Raw genomic sequence first — 17,209 nt, 5'->3', positions numbered from 1 at the left:
ATTCCATCATGCATGTTGCATGACGTGTCTCTTAAACCATACACACCAATAAACGACTAGTAAGTGCATGAACCGATGTGGTCAATGATCCGTTTACACATCAATTTATGTCGAGTGTGTCCGCGTTGCGCACAAGATCTATATTTAAAAAACATTCCGCAAGAAGGAGTGATTTATTTTGTTGTCATGACTATAAGGATTATATCATCATCATTTACAAATTGTTTAAAATACAAATCTAATTCGCTACATTTCGTGTGAAAACACAATTCATATATTGGGACTATTTCTATGTCGCGTAGAGATATATATTTAGAAACAGGAAGTGCCGCCATTAACTGTAGAAGTGAAATACATTGTCAGCTGTGTGTGAAAACAAACTTGTTTTCACAACCCTACTTTCTGAATGATGCGACTAAAGTTTGACCAAAGCGACCCTCAGTCGTATCGCTGTTGTATCTGCTGCCATGTCAAGACTGGTACCATTCTCCTTGGCTTGTGGAACTTGGTTAGTTTCGTTTTGTGTATATTGACTAATTTAACCAACAGTCACATCCGTGTTGCATTTAGCTGTTTAGATATATAACAATGCTACCAACAACCTTTATTATGTATCATTTCCTAGTTCATATGCTGGTATTTACTTTAGACAATAGTTGTGTGAACTTTATCGCCGATCTAGGTACGATCGAATCTACTGATGACTTACCCCAAGTTACGGAACCATCTAACAAATAATCTTGAATCTGGCAGTTTGAAATGGTTTCTATTGTAATCTATAGGTCTCGTTTATTTCGGTCAGTAAGACAGTGTTCATTGGATTTACCATATTGTAATGTGTAGTGCAGCACACAGCCATCAACATATAGTATGATATGCCTTAATTTAGAATATATATAAATACTTAAAGGGCCACTGATCCAGAACAAGTTCCGTGGACTGGTTGTTGCTTTTGTTATTGTTTTTCTCCCGTGAGTACCCGGATGATATCCCATAATTCTTGACTGGTTCGTGACCTCAGCTGCGCTACCCGCATGCGCAATTGATAGTATAAGTATAGATTGATCAACAAAGAGGAAATCTTTTTTACTCGATAATACAGTCAGACCTGTATATCCGAACTTCAGATATCCGAATACCTCGGTTTACGAACATTCTTCACAAAATGTTCTAGTTACAATTTACCTCGTATATCCGAATATTCGGTTTCCGTATCCGAACGGTCAATTTTGGTAACGAAACAGCAAAATATGTACAAATTTGCCTCGTATATCCGAACACCAAGGCTGTCGTCGGCAAGATGTCTGATGTTTACTGCTCCTCAACAGTGCTCACTGCATTGACCTTTGATCAATCCTATATCAAAACCCAAGGTCTGTTGTCGGCAAGGTATCAAAACACGATGTCTACCGCTTGTCAAAACATTGTGCTGGCTGCTAGTTAATTCATTGTTTATTGGATATTTATCACAGGGCATGTAGGTTAATTAGAGAAGAAACAATTAAAGTTTGACATTGAGTGGACATCGATTCGAATCGTTGATTGAGACTGGCTCATGTGTTTCAAAGAGCGTCATAGTATCAAAAAAAAGCATTTCCAAGGTGAAGCAGCTAGTGCTGACAAAGAATCTGTTGTAAAAGGCCGAGAGGAATTGAAAAGTGTGCTCCACGAATATGACCCAGAAGACATATTCAACATTGACGAAACTGGACTGTTCTATAAACTGGGACCTAATCACACATTGGCGTATTCAACATTGACGAAACTGGACTGTTCTATAAACTGGGATCTAATCACACATTGGCGTATTCAACACTGACGAAACTGGACTGTTCTATAAACTGGGATCTAATCACACATTGGCGTCACAACCTGTTAGTGGACCTAAGCGATCAAAGGAAAGGATCACTGTAGCATTGTGTGCTTATTCAACTGGAACTGTAAAAATCAAACCTTTTGTTATTGGCAAATCTCGTAGGCCTAGCTGTTTTGATAGCAATTTCAATCCAGAGATATGCTGGATATAGAAACAACACAAAGGCGTGGATGACAGCAGAGCTGTTTCGTGATTGGCTGCTGTCTTTTGATCGACAGATGAGGTCACGTGGAAGGCGGGTCATTTTGCTTGTGACAATGCGGCTTGTCACAACTGTAAAAATCTGAAACTGACCAGCGTGGCTGTCCATTTCCTGCCACCCAACACAATCGCACACATTCAGCCAATGGATGCAGGGATCATACGGACATTTTTAGTTGTTTTGTTTTCACATGTAGCTGACCGCCTAGGTCCTGATTCAGATATCCGAATGATTCGTTTGTCCAAACAATTCAATGAAAAACCAAAGTGTTCGGATGAACAAGGTCTGACTGTATTTCCATCCTCATCGATTTGATAACAAATGAAGACATTTTGAAGTTTAACCATCTGCCAGTGGTGAAAAATGTTAGGACTGAAAATAACGAAGTCAATGTACGTCTTTATATTTTGTCTTATAATCCTCATTAGTTTATTATCATATTTGTATGCATTTGAAACCTAATGAAATGCACACGATATGCTTATACATACTGTTAATTTATAATATGACTGTAGTATCTAGACATTTTATAGATTGCCAACATCAATTATGTATTATTTCACACACACGCCCCAAGTGCGACCTAGTGTCTGGTCCAGACTCGATTATTTACAGACCACTGCCATATAGCTGGAATATTGCTGAGTGCGGCGTAAATCTTCAGCCACTCACTCACTCACTCACTCACAAGACTATAAACACAAAGGATGCATGTTCTATAGTTTGCTTCCACTTAGTATGGTGAGCAGTTACCACAAATGAAATATGTGAGAAATTCATCATTTTAAGAGTTGAACTAGGAATATATCCAAATTGCCTTACCCATCACTATACAGACGGATGTGCAGTTGTGTGAAGGTATTTTGAGGGTTCAAATGTGATTCGCTCTGTTTCAGCTGATGCAGCTGTTCCTGATAGGAATGTTGATCCTGGTGTCCTTCCACCCAGACATTCTGCAACCCAAACAGGGCCTCACCCAGGACACTGATGGTATCATTGTGGCTGAAACTGGCAGGGATCAGGGCTTCCAGGCGTATCCGTCATTCGTGAAGAAATCACTCACCAAAGGTTCACATGTTTTCCGTGATAGTTTTGTGAATTTAATGTAGCTGATATGGGGTCAGGACTTTTTTCAGTGGTCAGCATGATCAAGGTCAAAGGATGCCTATTTCCTTTAAGGTTCATTTCTGGACATGTAAATGCTGATAAAATAACAAAGGAAAATGAGAGGACCAAGCTGTGTTGCTTTCATGGAATGGTTCTAAGATTTGAAATTTCTGTGAATCTTGGAAGATGATAATTGGTAAATGTTTACAAACTGCATGTGTATCAGCTTAAAGAGTCATGTAAGAATAGGCTTGGTGAAGAGATAGTGAGGAAGAAGGGACCAGGCAATAATTCCAATTCAACGACTGTGTTACCATGACTACTATGTCTTCTTTAGTGTATAGCACACCGTTTACAAATATAAAAGGAATATATAAGCTGTGTGGAAAGGTGTGGGCATAATATGCACCATGATCTGATAATAAATTTGATTGTGTTTTCCCCAGAGGCGTTACTATGAGGATGTAACATCAAAAATACCCCTCTACAAATCCAAAATTTTATGTCCATTGTAATCATGTAATTTCCTTTTTTTGGTTAGAAATAGTGTCCATTTCATTTTATATGTGACTTAGTTTGGTTTTTTATCTATTTTGTTAATTGTATCCAAAAATTACAGTCAATATCGTGTACATTAATAAGTCGTATTTATTGCAGTTTGATGTTAATGTTTTGGTGAGCATGAGCGCTAGATAGCTAGAGCCTCGACATTAATTGTATTGGTTCTGATGGATGTGATGGGTGATTGTTGACTGTAGATATCTGCCAGATGCTAGACATTTGTGTGTTTCAGAGGACCTGTGTGTGGGCTATGCCCTGACGGTGGCCTACCTCATGATCACTGTGGCTCTCATCTATGGAGTTGTAAGGGTAAGCTGAGTGTGAGAGTCGGTGGGAGTGTGTTCCTGTATGTTAATTATAGATTTCCATGTATACATTCTTGCAACGTGTGGAACATATGAAGAGTCATGTTCAAGACTATCAGAATTTTAGTTCCTCCTCTGTATACATAGGGGTGCACACACCCTCTTTTGTCCTAAAAGTTTATTGAATGACCATTGAAACTCTCGTGAAAATGAACTGTGCACCCCCTCTTTCTCAAAACAATGTGAAAAAAAGAGAACAAAACCGGCTGAGTTCCCCCTGTCAACGCTCCACTGCAAATCATTAACAACACGGAGCAGAGCTGTCTCCATGCTCTGGAATGACCTATAGGCGGACTGGAATTTGTGATAGAGGTCATGTTTACTCAAGTGCTGACCAAGTTGCACCTTCACAGCTCTTTCAAGTACCTTGGAGAGGAATGGTAGATTAGACACCGGCCTATAGTTATTGAAACAGGTGGAGTCTAAACCAGGTTTTTTCAGCAAAGGTTTCACAATTGCATGCTTGAAACAACCAGGAACAGTGCCACATTTCAAGTTGACAATCTGAGTGAACGCAGGAAGTAAGATGTCAAAATATTCCAAGACAAATTTAGTCTAATCTAAAGGTTATCTTGTACACAAGTAGTTTTGATGTTCAGTGAACACTTCGTTACCTTGACCAATCACATGCAGGAACATTACTGTTGTAAACATAAGTGGTGTTACAAATGTCATTCTCCATATCAAACTGCCAAATACTTTCTCAGGGACTATTTGTACACATCATTTCATGAGTGAACGACCTTCAAACTGACCTTGACATATGACACAGCTTTTTCTGAATATTTCGACACTTATTATTTTGTTATGGAGTCAGTCATAAGTGCTTAGATTAACCTAAAATTTCATGAAATTTGAACCATGTTGCATATTTTACTTTCTGGTGGTCTGGAAGCTAATACCACAGAGACTATTCCATAGAGAACCTGCATACTTAGTGTCTTTCAAAGTGTCACTGATGTAGAACTGTTGTACAGGAACTATCAGAGACCTACAATTTATGTTGTTATAACAGACCCGGCCTGGCTACCTGATGCCTTTCTTCTGCCTGCAAGTGTTCGACTTCTGCCTCAACTGCCTGACTGTAGTGGGCTACTTCACCTATGCCCCCAACATCAAGTTCTGGATCCGAGAACAAGGACTGGTCAGTACTGCTAGTGGACAACAGTAATCCCCAAAACATGTAAAACTTGCATCACCTTCTCCTCTCACATTGACACTGTAGAAATATGCTGGTATGTGCCTTCTGGAAGTTATTGTTGATTAGCACTTGCTTGTGTTGTGTAACAAATTGAGGTCCTTTTCTGACATCAGCTGACAGCAGGCTAACTGTGCTGACAGTGTCATCACCAAGTTTTGTTTGTGTTGACACCAGGCTAACTTCCCCGGGATGGACCGTGTTTTGGAGATGAACTCGGACTGGCTGATGTTAGTTTTCATCACAATCTTCATCATCATTCTCTGCGTCAAGGTCAGTGAGACAGAAATGCTGATCAGTTGTTTATGTTCTGGCAATCTGCTAAGTAGAGTTTTTAATTTTGCCATCTTCTAATGTGGAAACAGGCATGTATCATTAATCTGGCTTTTGCTGACAGTAAGAGTACTAAGACAGAGGACACAACCCGTGTTCTCCTTGAGATGGAGCTGCTGGTTGTGCTACCTTGTGGCTGAAACTGGCTGTAGAATTTAGATTTGCTGTGGGGTTCTATGAGGAGAGTTGTTAATATAGAATGAAGTTGAGGGTGCACCCCAGGGAACACCAGTATTGGTAATGGAGAGATCCTCACTTACTTTGTTGCTCGTCCTGGTTCCTGTTGTAACAGAACAGACCTTTTAACTTGCTTCAACATTCTTTGAGTTACATCAACTTGTTTGGGAGTGGTCATTTTACTCACACTTTTAGCATCGAGAAGAACTAACAATAAAATGTATTTCAGGCTTACCTGATTGGTGTCGTCTGGGCTTGCTACAAATATCTGCAGATGAGACATGCCTCAAGGAACATGGTCCGTGAATACAACGTGGATCCCGACACTGAGGTAGAGAGACGTAGCACAAATGTTTCACTGATAGCCTTAAGATTGTGGTGCCATTTCCTCAAACATCTGTCTGTTGCTGTTAATGTCAATGTTGTACTCTCCATGTCAAGGTCAGCCAAAGCAGACAGGTCATACATGGAAGGTCATATCACTTGCCATTGATGCATAAAGAATCTCAGTGTTATCTTGCTTTTCTGAATGGACAGTAATTGTATTCCTGTACTGTGACATGGCTGTTTGGTTATGCTCTGTCATTTCCAAGTGTTATGGCTTCTGAGAAGCAAAAACAAAATCATGCTACATATGAATCTGCATAAAGATGGTGTATGTGTACCAGTATTTCTGTAACAATCTTGATGTTCTGATTGGAGCAGGTGCCTCCCGCATTCAGGTGTCCCTTCCATTTAGGTGTCTCCTACATACAGGTGTCCCTTTCGTTCAGGTGTCTCCTACATCCAGGTGTCCCTTCCATCCAGGTGTCCCTTCCATTCAGGTGTCTCCTACATTCAGGTGACTCCTACATTCAGGTTATTCCTGCTTAAGGTGACTTCTAAATTCAGGTGATTCCTGCATTCAGGTGTCCCCTACATTCAGGTGTCCCCTACATTCAGGTGACTCCTACATTCAGGTGTCCCGTACATTCAGGTGTCTCCTACATTCAGGTGTCTCCTACATTCAGGTGACTCCTACATTCAGGTGTCTCCTACATTCAGGTGTCCCCTACATTCAGGTGTCTCCTACATTCAGGTGACTCCTACATTCAGGTGTCTCCTACATTCAGGTGTACACAGGTGACTCCTACATTCAGGTGTACATTCAGGTATCTCCTACATTCAGGTGTCTCCTACATTCAGGTGTCTCCTACATTCAGGTGTACATTCAGGTGTCTCCTACATTCAGGTGTACATTCAGGTGTCTCCTACATTCAGGTGTACATTCAGGTGTCTCCTACATTCAGGTGTACATTCAGGTGTCTCCTACATTCAGGTGTCTCCTACATTCAGGTGTCCCCTACATTCAGGTGTCTCCCCTACATTCAGGTGTCTCCTACATTCAGGTGTCTCCTACATTCAGGTGTCCCTACATTCAGGTGTGTCTACCCTACATTCAGGTGTCCCCTACATTCAGGTGTCTCCTACATTCAGGTGACTCCTACATTCAGGTGTCTCCTACATTCAGGTGTCTCCTACATTCAGGTGTCTCCTACATTCAGGTGTACATTCAGGTGTCCCCTACATTCAGATGTCTCCAACATAAATCTCTTGCATGGTTTAATGGTATAATTGTGATGTTATGTTTCTTGCAGCAGATGCTTCTCCCCCCCAAGTACGAGGATGCCATCAAGATGCCGATGGACCCCAACATGCCACCTCCCTACACTGCAAACTAAACTCTTGGTTACCAAGCACATTGGGTCTTAACTTAGTTTGAGATTTACATGGGAATATATTTATATGAACATTGTTTTTGTTCATTTCCAGTTCATATAGGAGTTTTAATAGCCCAAATCTTATAAAATTGTATTTGAAAGATATATGTTTAACTGTGAAGTGAGGGTATTTTGTTTATCTGGGTATAGCTCGTTGGTATTTTATGAAGCAGTCACCTGCTAATGTGATTTTGTGCTTATCAATAAAGGGGAATTTTCGCCATTTTGTATTTGAACACAATGATTTTTAGTGATGTCTGTATACACTTGTTGCTTGTAACACATATGGTTACCATGGTTACTAATCTACTAACTACATAACATGGGCTTTCACAAACATGTAAACAATATTCATCAAAAACATCTGAGCAGTAAACTAGTTCATTGTAATTTAGAAAATAATTCACTGAGTACAATACTGTCTCTGTTTAATCTGTGCCTTTTGGTCGTTCACCTGCACAAGCACAAGGACGTCTTCATGCATAATGTTTGAGGAACTAACTTTATTCAATCAGAAGATGGCTTTGTTTGTAATATTTTTGTATTAGTAGGGCCTGTTAAGGTTGAAACATCTGATGGTATGAGGTGTATTTTCTTCACGGTTTTCGTGCACTTCTTCTTGTTATTGTGATTGTGGGTGATGTTGTACAGCTGTCCTAGCAAGGCTGCTGATGTGGCTGCTGTTGTATATATATCTGTAGTCTGTTGTACACACAGCCTGCTACAGTCAGCAAATACAATGGTTTTGTCAGAGACTTCAGAATAAACAATCTTATTGGCTTCAAATTTTTAGATATATTTTTGGGAAAAAATGTCATTTGTAAAGTACAACATGGTACACGATTGTTTATGTGATCTGGGATTCCATGTCTCAGTGGGCTGTCTTGTTCCTTGACAGAGATACCAATGTTGTCAGTGAAGCAACTGGTTCCAGTTATCTTCAGTGATAACTCCAGAAACACCAAGGAACAGTTTAACAGTATTGTGCATCTTTTGTTCATATAAGGGATGTAAGTTAATTCTGGATTTTATTTGAATGGGAACGTGTGGTGCTCTTCCTTTATGTATAAAAAGTACTATGACTTACAGAAATAAAATCCCTAATTCTCAGTAGACTTTGTTGTTGCCAGATTGATATACTCTATGTAACATAGTATTTGTCTGGTCAAGTGAGGTTAAAAATCACCTGTTCGTCTGTGGCAACTCATTTTGTGGCCATTACCAAGTCATTTGTAAAATATGATGAAACTAGACAGTAGAAGGGCTGATCGAACATGCTCTTACATAGCAGTGAAACTACAACACACAAAATACGAGAATAACTCATAACATTCTGAATTCTAAGATGCTTAGCGCTTAGAACAATCGAGAAAAAAATACATTATCAGACAATAAAGGTATAGTTTTTTGATGACGTAACAATTGAATGACGCCATCCCGTCACTGCGCCATTCTAGTGTGCCCCCTCGTAATCGAACCATTTTACATTACGTCACAGTGTAAGCGACGTCACGATGCATGTCAGTTGTCATCGCCTCGTACAGCCTCTTACAGTAAACTACTGCGTTGCATCCCGTTTCTTGGTTTGCAGTTGCTTCACTCACCTAACATCACTGGTGGAAACATTACGTTTATGTTTTCTGACGTTTTAAATGTCTCAATTCGACTCGCAAGTTTTCAGCGACACGGTAACGTTCGCAATGTTTACATTCCCACAATGCAATCGTGGAATGTTGCTAGACTACTCAGCTTCGTCTGGATGTACTGATCTAAACATACGTTGGTAGTAGAAATACGACATTCACATGGTTTACGTTAATCACAGATGTAATTAAAATACTTTAGAGAAGATATTTAATCCGAACGTAAACCGTCATGAAACTGTTTATCATTTGTTTTTCTGGTAGCGTTCGTCTTAACGTAGGGGGGCAGACACATCAATAGAACAGCGCGCCAGTTAGCCCTGTGCGAAGATTCTTAATTTAGGTCACCGACACCGCCGTTTGTATTCTGCCTTAAATTAATCGTATTTATCCTTAGAAAGTATTAAATTTGGCTTCTTAGAAAAGAAATACAGTTCGCTCTACCACCATGTATAGTGTAATATAACACACTTTCTCCCTGAACTATTATGACGTTAAAGCACTCGGACGCAAGCGTCCTCGTGCTTTAACTGTAATATTTCTTGGCAAAAGTGTGTTTTATTACACTATACATGGTGGTAGTGCAAACTGTATTTCTTAAATAAAACACAATACTGGAGGCCGAAAAGGCCGATGGCCCAACAACCCCAACCTGCCTGACAAGGCTGATCTCCCCAACAAGGCTGATCTCCCCAGCAAGGCTGATCTCCCCAACAAGCCCAACCTGCCTGACAAGGGAGATCTCCCCAACACGCCTAACCTGCCCGATAAGGGTGATCTCTCCAACAAGGCTGATCTCCCCAACAAGCCAACCTGCCAGACAAGGCTGATCTCCCCAACAAGGCTGATCTCCCCAACAAGCCCAACCTGCCTGACAAGGCTGATCTCCCCAACAAGCCCAACCTGCCTGACAAGGCTGATCTCCCCAACAAGCCCAACCTGCCTGACAAGGGTGATCTCCCAACCTGCCTGACAAGGCTGATCTCCCCAACAAGTCCAACCTGCCCGACAAGGGTTATCTCCCCAATAAGCCCAACCTGCCCGACAAGGATGATGTCCCTAGCAAGCCCAACCTGCCTGACAGCAAGGCTGATCTCCCCAACAAGTGCAACCTGCCTGACAAGTCTGATCTCCCCAACAAGCCCAACCTGCCTGACAAGGCTGATCTCCCCAACAAGCCCAAACTGCCTGACAAGGGTTATCTCCCCAACAAGCCCAACCTGCCTGACAAGGCTGATCTCAACCTGCCCGACAAGGCTGATCTCCCCAACAAGTCCAACCTGCCCGACAAGGGTTATCTCCCCAACAAGCCCAACCTGCCCGACAAGGATGATCTCCCTAACAAGCCCAACCTGCCTGACAGGGGTGATCTCCCCAACAAGTGCAACCTGCCTGACAAGTCTGATCTCCATAACAAGCCCAACCTGCCTGACAAGGCTGATCTCCCTAACAAGCCCTACCTGCCCAACAAGGGTTATCTCCCCAACAAGTGCAACCTGCCTGACAAGGCTGATCTCCCTAACAAGCCCAACCTGCCCGACAAGGCTGATCTCCCTAACAAGCCCAACCTGCCCGACAAGGGTGATCTCCCCAACAAGCCTAACCTGCCCGACAAGGGTTATCTCCCCAACAAGTCCAACCTGCCCGACAAGGGTTATCTCCCCAACAAGTGCAACCTGCCTGACAAGGCTGATCTCCCTAACAAGCCCAACCTGCCTGACAAGGCTGATCTCCCTAACAAGCCCAACCTGCCTGACAACCCAACCTAACAAGGGTGATCTCCTCGACAAGGGTGATCTCCCAAACAAGGGTGATCTCAACAAGCCTTACCTGCCTGAGAAGGGTGATCTCCCCAGCAAGTGCAACCTGCCTGACAAGGGTGATCTCCCCTACAAGGGTGATCTCCTCGACAAGGGTGATCTCCCCAACAAGTCCAACCTGCCGGCCAAGGGTGATCTCCCCAGCAAGTGCAACCTGCCTGACAAGGGTGATCTCCCGACAAGGGTGATCTCCCCAACAAGTCCAACCTGCCTGACAAGGGTGATCTCCCCAACAAGCCCAACCTGCCTGACAAGGGTGATCTCCTCGACAAGGGTGATCTTCCCAACAAAGGTGATCTCCTGGACAAGGGTGATCTCCCCAACAAGTCCAACCTGCCTGACAAGGGTGATCTCCTTACAAGCCCAACCTGCCTGACAAGGGTTATCTCCCCAACAAGCCCAACCTGCCTGACAAGGGCTGATCTCCCTAACAAGCCCAACCTGCCTGACAAGGGCTGATCTCCCCAACAAGCCCAACCTGCCTGACAAGGCTGATCTCCCCCAAGTCCAACAAGGCCCAAGCCCAACCTGCCTGACAAGGCTGATCTCCCTAACAAGCCCAACCTGCTGCCAAGGGTGATCTCCCAGCAAGTAACCTGCCTGACAAGGGTGATCTCCTCGACAAGGCTGATCTCCCTGACAAGGGCTGATCTCCCCTAACAAGCCCAACCTGCCTGACAAGGGTGATCTCGACCCAACAAGGGTGATCTCAACAAGCCCCTGCCAAGGGTGATCTCCCCAACAACCTGCCTGCCAAGGGTGATCTCCCGACAAGGGTGATCTCCCCAACAAGTGCAACCTGCCTGACAAGGGTTGATCTCCAAGTCCAACCTGCCCGACCAGGGTTATCTCCCCCAAGTGCAACCTGCCTGACAAGGCTGATCTCCCCTAACAAGCCCAACCTGCCTGACAAGGCTGATCTCCCTAACAAGCCCAACCTGCCTGGACAACCTAAACCTAACAAGGGTGATCTCCTCGACAAGGGTGATCTCCCCAACAAGGGTGATCTCAACAAGCCTTACCTGCCTGAGAAGGGTGATCTCCCCAGCAAGTGCAACCTGCCTGACAAGGGTGATCTCCCCTACAAGGGTGATCTCCTCGACAAGGGTGATCTCCCCAACAAGTCCAACCTGCCGGCCAAGGGTGATCTCCCCAGCAAGTGCAACCTGCCTGACAAGGGTGATCTCCTCGACAAAGGGTGATCTGCCTGACCCAACAAGTCCAACCTGCCTGGACAAGGGTGATCTCCCCAACAAGCCCAACCTGCCTGACAAGGGTGATCTCCTCGACAAGAGTGATTTCCCCAACAAAGGTGATCTCCTCGACAAGGGTGATCTCCCCAACAAGTCCAACCTGCCTGACAAGGGTGATCTCCCTTACAGGCCCAACCTGCCCAACAAGGGTTATCTCCCCAACAAGTGCAACCTGCCTGACAAGGCTGATCTCCCTAACAAGCCCAACCTGCCTGACAAGGCTGATCTCCCTAACAAGCCCAACCTGCCTGACAAGGGTGATCTCCCCAACAAGCCCAACCTGCCTGACAAGGCTGATCTCCCCAACAAGTCGACCTGCCCGACCTGCCAAAGGGTTATCTCCCCAACAAGTGCAACCTGCCTGACAAGGCTGATCTCCATAACAAGCCCAACCTGCCTGACAAGGGTCTGATCTCCCAACAAGTCCAACCTGCCTGACAAGGGGCTTATCTCCCCCGACAAGCCCCAACCTGCCTGCCAAGGGTGATCTCCCTGACAAGGGTGATCTCCTCGACAAGGGTGATCTCCCCAACAAGGGTGATCTCAACAAGCCTTACCTGCCTGAGAAGGGTGATCTCCCAGCAAGTGCAACCAGCCTGACAAGGGTGATCTCCCTACAAGGGTGATCTCCTCGACAAGGGTGATCTCTCCCCAACAAGTCCAACCTGACAAGGGTGATCTCCCAACAAGCCCAACCTGCCGGCCAAGGGTGATCTCCCAACAGCAAGTGCAACCTGCCTGACAAGGGTGATCTCCTCAACAAGGGTGATCTCCCCAACAAGTCCAACCTGCCTGACAAGGGTGATCTCCCTTACAGGCCCAACCTGCCCGACAAGGGTTATCTCCCCAACAAGTGCAACCTGCCTGACAAGGCTGATCTCCCTAACAAGCCCAACCTGCCTGACAAGGCTGATCTCCCCAACAAGCCCAACCTGCCTGACAAGGCTGATCTCCCCAACAAGCCCAACCTGCCTGACAAGGCTGATCTCCCCAACAAGTCCAACCTGCCCGACAAGGGTTATCTCCCCAACAAGTCCAACCTGCCTGACAAGGCTCCTGCCTGACGAGGCTTATCCCTCCCGACAAGCCCAACCTGCCTGCCAAGGGTGATCTCCCCTACAAGGGTGATCTCCTCGACAAGGGTGATCTCCCCAACAAGTCCAACCTGCCGGACAAGGGTGATCTCCCCAGCAAGTGCAACCTGCCTGACAAGGGTGATCTCCTCGACAAGGCTGATCTCCCTAACAAGCCCAACCTGCCTGACAAGGCTGATCTCCCTAACAAGCCCAACCTGCCTGACAACCTAACCTAACAAGGGTGATCTCCTCGACAAGGGTGATCTCCCAAACAAGGGTGATCTCAACAAGCCTTACCTGCCTGAGAAGGGTGATCTCCCCAGCAAGTGCAACCTGCCTGACAAGGGTGATCTCCCCTACAAGGGTGATCTCCTCGACAAGGGTGATCTCCACAACAAGCCCAACCTGCCCGACAAGGGTTATCTCCCCAGCAAGTCCAACCTGCCCGACCAGGGTTATCTCCCCAACAAGTGCAACCTGCCTGACAAGGCTGATCTCCCTAACAAGCCCAACCTGCCTGACAAGGCTGATCTCCCTAACAAGCCCAACCTGCCTGACAACCTAACCTAACAAGGGTGATCTCCTCGACAAGGGTGATCTCCCAAACAAGGGTGATCTCAACAAGCCTTACCTGCCTGAGAAGGGTGATCTCCCCAGCAAGTGCAACCTGCCTGACAAGGGTGATCTCCCCTACAAGGGTGATCTCCTCGACAAGGGTGATCTCCCCAACAAGTCCAACCTGCCGGCCAAGGGTGATCTCCCCAGCAAGTGTAACCTGCCTGACAAGGGTGATCTCCTCGACAAGGGTGATCTCCCCAACAAGTCCAACCTGCCTGACAAGGGTGATCTCCCCAACAAGCCCAACCTGCCTGACAAGGGTGATCTCCTCGACAAGAGTGATTTCCCCAACAAAGGTGATCTCCTCGACAAGGGTGATCTCCCCAACAAGTCCAACCTGCCTGACAAGGGTGATCTCCCTTACAGGCCCAACCTGCCCAACAAGGGTTATCTCCCCAACAAGTGCAACCTGCCTGACAAGGCTGATCTCCCTAACAAGCCCAACCTGCCTGACAAGGCTGATCTCCCTAACAAGCCCAACCTGCCCGACAAGGGTGATCTCCCCAACAAGCCCAACCTGCCTGACAAGGCTGATCTCCCCAACAAGTCCAACCTGCCTGACAAGGGTTATCTCCCCAACAAGTGCAACCTGCCTGACAAGGCTGATCTCCATAACAAGCCCAACCTGCCTGACAAGTCTGATCTCCCCAACAAGTCCAACCTGCCTGACAAGGCTTATCCCCCCTGACAAGCCCAACCTGCCTGCCAAGGGTGATCTCCCCGACAAGGGTGATGTCCTCGACAAGGGTGATCTCCCCAACAAGGGTGATCTCAACAAGCCTTACCTGCCTGAGAAGGGTGATCTCCCCAGCAAGTGCAACCTGCCTGACAAGGGTGATCTCCCCTACAAGGGTGATCTCCTCGACAAGGGTGATCTCCCCAACAAGTCCAACCTGTCGGCCAAGGGTGATCTCCCCAGCAAGTGCAACCTGCCTGACAAGGGTGATCTCCTCGACAAGAGTGATCTCCCCAACAAGACCAACCTGCCTGACAAGGGTGATCTCCCCAGCAAGTGCAACCTGCCTGACAAGGGTGATTTCCCAAACAAAGGTGATCTCCTCGACAAGGGTGATCTCCCCAGCAAGTCCAACCTGCCTGACAAGGGTGATCTCCTCAAGAAGGGTGATTTCCGCAACAAAGGTGATCTCCTCGACAAGGGTGATCTCCCCAACAAGTCCAACCTGCCTGACAAGGGTGATCTCCCTAACAGGCCCAACCTGCCTGACAAGGCTGATCTCCCCGACAAGCCCAACCTGCCTGACAAGGGTGATCTCGACAAGGGTGATTTCCCCAACAAGTCCAACCTTCCTGACAAGGGTGATCTCCTCGACAAGGGTGATTTCCCTAACAAGCCCAACCTGCCTGACAAGGCTGATCTCCCCGACAAGGCTGATCTCCCCAACAAGCGCAACCTGCCTGACAAGGGTGATCTCCCTAACAAGCCCAACCTGCCTGACAAGGGTGATCTCCTCGACAAGGGTGATTTCCCCAACAAAGGTGATCTCCTCGACAAGGGTGATCTCCCCAACAAGTCAAACCTGCCTGACAAGGGTGATCTCCCTGACAAGCCCAACCTGCCTGACAAGGGTGATCTCCACGACAAGGGTGATTTCCCCAACAAGTCTAACCTGCCTGTCAAGGGTGATCTCCCTAACAAGCCCAACCTGCCTGACAAGGGTGATCTCCTCGACAAGGGTGATTTCCCCAACAAAGGTGATCTCCTCGACAAGGGTGATCTCCCCAACAAGTCCAACCTGCCTGACAAGGGTGATCTCCCTAACAAGCCCAACCTGCCTGACAAGGCTGATCTCCCCGACAAGCCAAACCTGTCTGTCAAGGGTGATCTCCCCAACAAGGGTGATCTCCATAACAAGGGTGATCACCTCGACAAGGGTAATCTCCCCAACAAGGGTGATCTCCTCAACAAGGGTGATCTTCCCAACAAGCCCAACCTGCCTGCCAAGGGTGATTTCCCCAACAAAGGTCATCTCCCCAACAAGCCTAACCTGCCTGGCAATGGCGATGTTCCCAACAAGGGTGATCTCCCCAACAAGCCCAACCTGTTTGTCAAGGGACATCTCCCCGACAAGGCCGACCTCCCCAACAAGGCCAACCTCCCCAACAAGGCCGACCTTTCAAGATAATCCCAACCTGTCTGACAAGGGCGACCTCCCTTACAAGGCCGACCTGAATGCTGACCCGAACTATTCTGTCTTCCCCCAACAAGGCCGACATGAATGCTGACCCCAACTATTCTCTCTTCCCCCAACAAGGCCGACGTGAATGCTGTCCCCAACTATTCTGTCTTCCCCCAACAAGGCCGACGTGAATGCTGACCCCAACTATTCTGTCTTCCCCCAACAAGGCCGACATGAATGCTGACCCCAACTATTCTCTCTTCCCCCAACAAGGCCGACGTGAATGCTGTCCCCAACTATTCTGTCTTCCCCCAACAAGGCCGACGTGAATGCTGACCCCAACTATTCTGTCTTCCCCCAACAAGGCCGACGTGAATGCTGACCCCAACTATTCTGTCTTCTGTCTTCCCAACAAGGCCGACGTGAATGCTGACAACCCAACTATTCTCTCTTCCCCCAACAAGGCCGACGTGAATGCTGACCCCAACTATTCTGTCTTCCCCCAACAAGGCCGACGTGAATGCTGACCCCAACTATTCTGTCTTCCCCCAACAAGGCCGACGTGAATGCTGACCCCAACTATTCTGTCTTCCCCCAACAAGGCCGACGTGAATGCTGACCCCAACTATTCTGTCTTCCCCCAACAAGGCCGACGTGAATGCTGACCCCAACTATTCTGTCTTCCCCAACAAACTATACTATTCTGTCTTCCCCCAACAAGGCCGACGTGAATGCTGTCCCCAACTATTCTGTCTTCCCCCAGCAAGGCTGACCTTAACCATACCAATTTGCCAACAAGACCGACTTTCCCAGTGAGACGACTACCCCAACAAGACAGATCTTCAACGAGACCCAAGTTTCCGTAAAAGGCTGACAACTCTGCTGTTGCCATGACTGCAAAGAATGGTTGAGACTCACTGGACATCCATAGTTTACAGGGGATGTAGAACCTAAGATTTCCGACTCTTTCCAAACTTGAAGGAAGGACCGTTTGGTAAACATTATGTGTAAAGTAAGATGATGTACGCACTGCATTTTACACTATCACTTGGAACCAGTGTCCACCAGAGACGCTGAGATAT

The 17,209-nt window shown here is 46.4% G+C and overlaps 2 protein-coding genes across 3 annotated transcripts; both read left to right on the top strand.

Moving 5' to 3' along the window:
• The first annotated feature begins 303 nt into the window (after positions 1-303).
• On the top strand, positions 304-8,689 carry LOC124279894 (lysosomal-associated transmembrane protein 4A-like). Of its 2 annotated transcripts, none has more exons than XM_046715775.1 (7): positions 304-508; positions 2,975-3,146; positions 3,979-4,055; positions 5,127-5,255; positions 5,487-5,582; positions 6,049-6,150; positions 7,460-8,689. In XM_046715775.1, exons 1-7 carry the CDS (start codon positions 407-409, stop codon positions 7,538-7,540), a joined length of 759 nt encoding a protein of 252 aa, XP_046571731.1. In that variant the 5' UTR covers positions 304-406; the 3' UTR covers positions 7,541-8,689. The 2 variants fall into 2 exon arrangements, with proteins under 2 accessions (XP_046571731.1, XP_046571730.1); XM_046715774.1 differs by having other exon boundaries at positions 306-508; positions 7,457-8,689.
• Positions 8,486-16,133, top strand: LOC124279907 (sporozoite surface protein 2-like). Its single transcript, XM_046715787.1, has 12 exons — positions 8,486-8,558; positions 9,843-10,012; positions 10,200-10,891; positions 11,549-11,633; positions 11,939-12,113; positions 12,199-12,372; positions 12,701-12,900; positions 13,383-13,562; positions 13,648-13,860; positions 14,859-15,163; positions 15,200-15,377; positions 15,774-16,133. Exons 1-12 carry the CDS (start codon positions 8,486-8,488, stop codon positions 16,131-16,133), a joined length of 2,805 nt encoding a protein of 934 aa, XP_046571743.1.
• The last annotated feature ends 1,076 nt before the right edge of the window (positions 16,134-17,209 follow it).

This window comes from Haliotis rubra, unplaced genomic scaffold (genome assembly GCF_003918875.1).
Source record: "Haliotis rubra isolate DU_JTF1 unplaced genomic scaffold, ASM391887v1 Scf258, whole genome shotgun sequence".
NCBI classification, from domain to species: domain Eukaryota; kingdom Metazoa; phylum Mollusca; class Gastropoda; order Lepetellida; family Haliotidae; genus Haliotis; species Haliotis rubra.
This window is presented reverse-complemented; position numbering and strand designations above follow the sequence as displayed.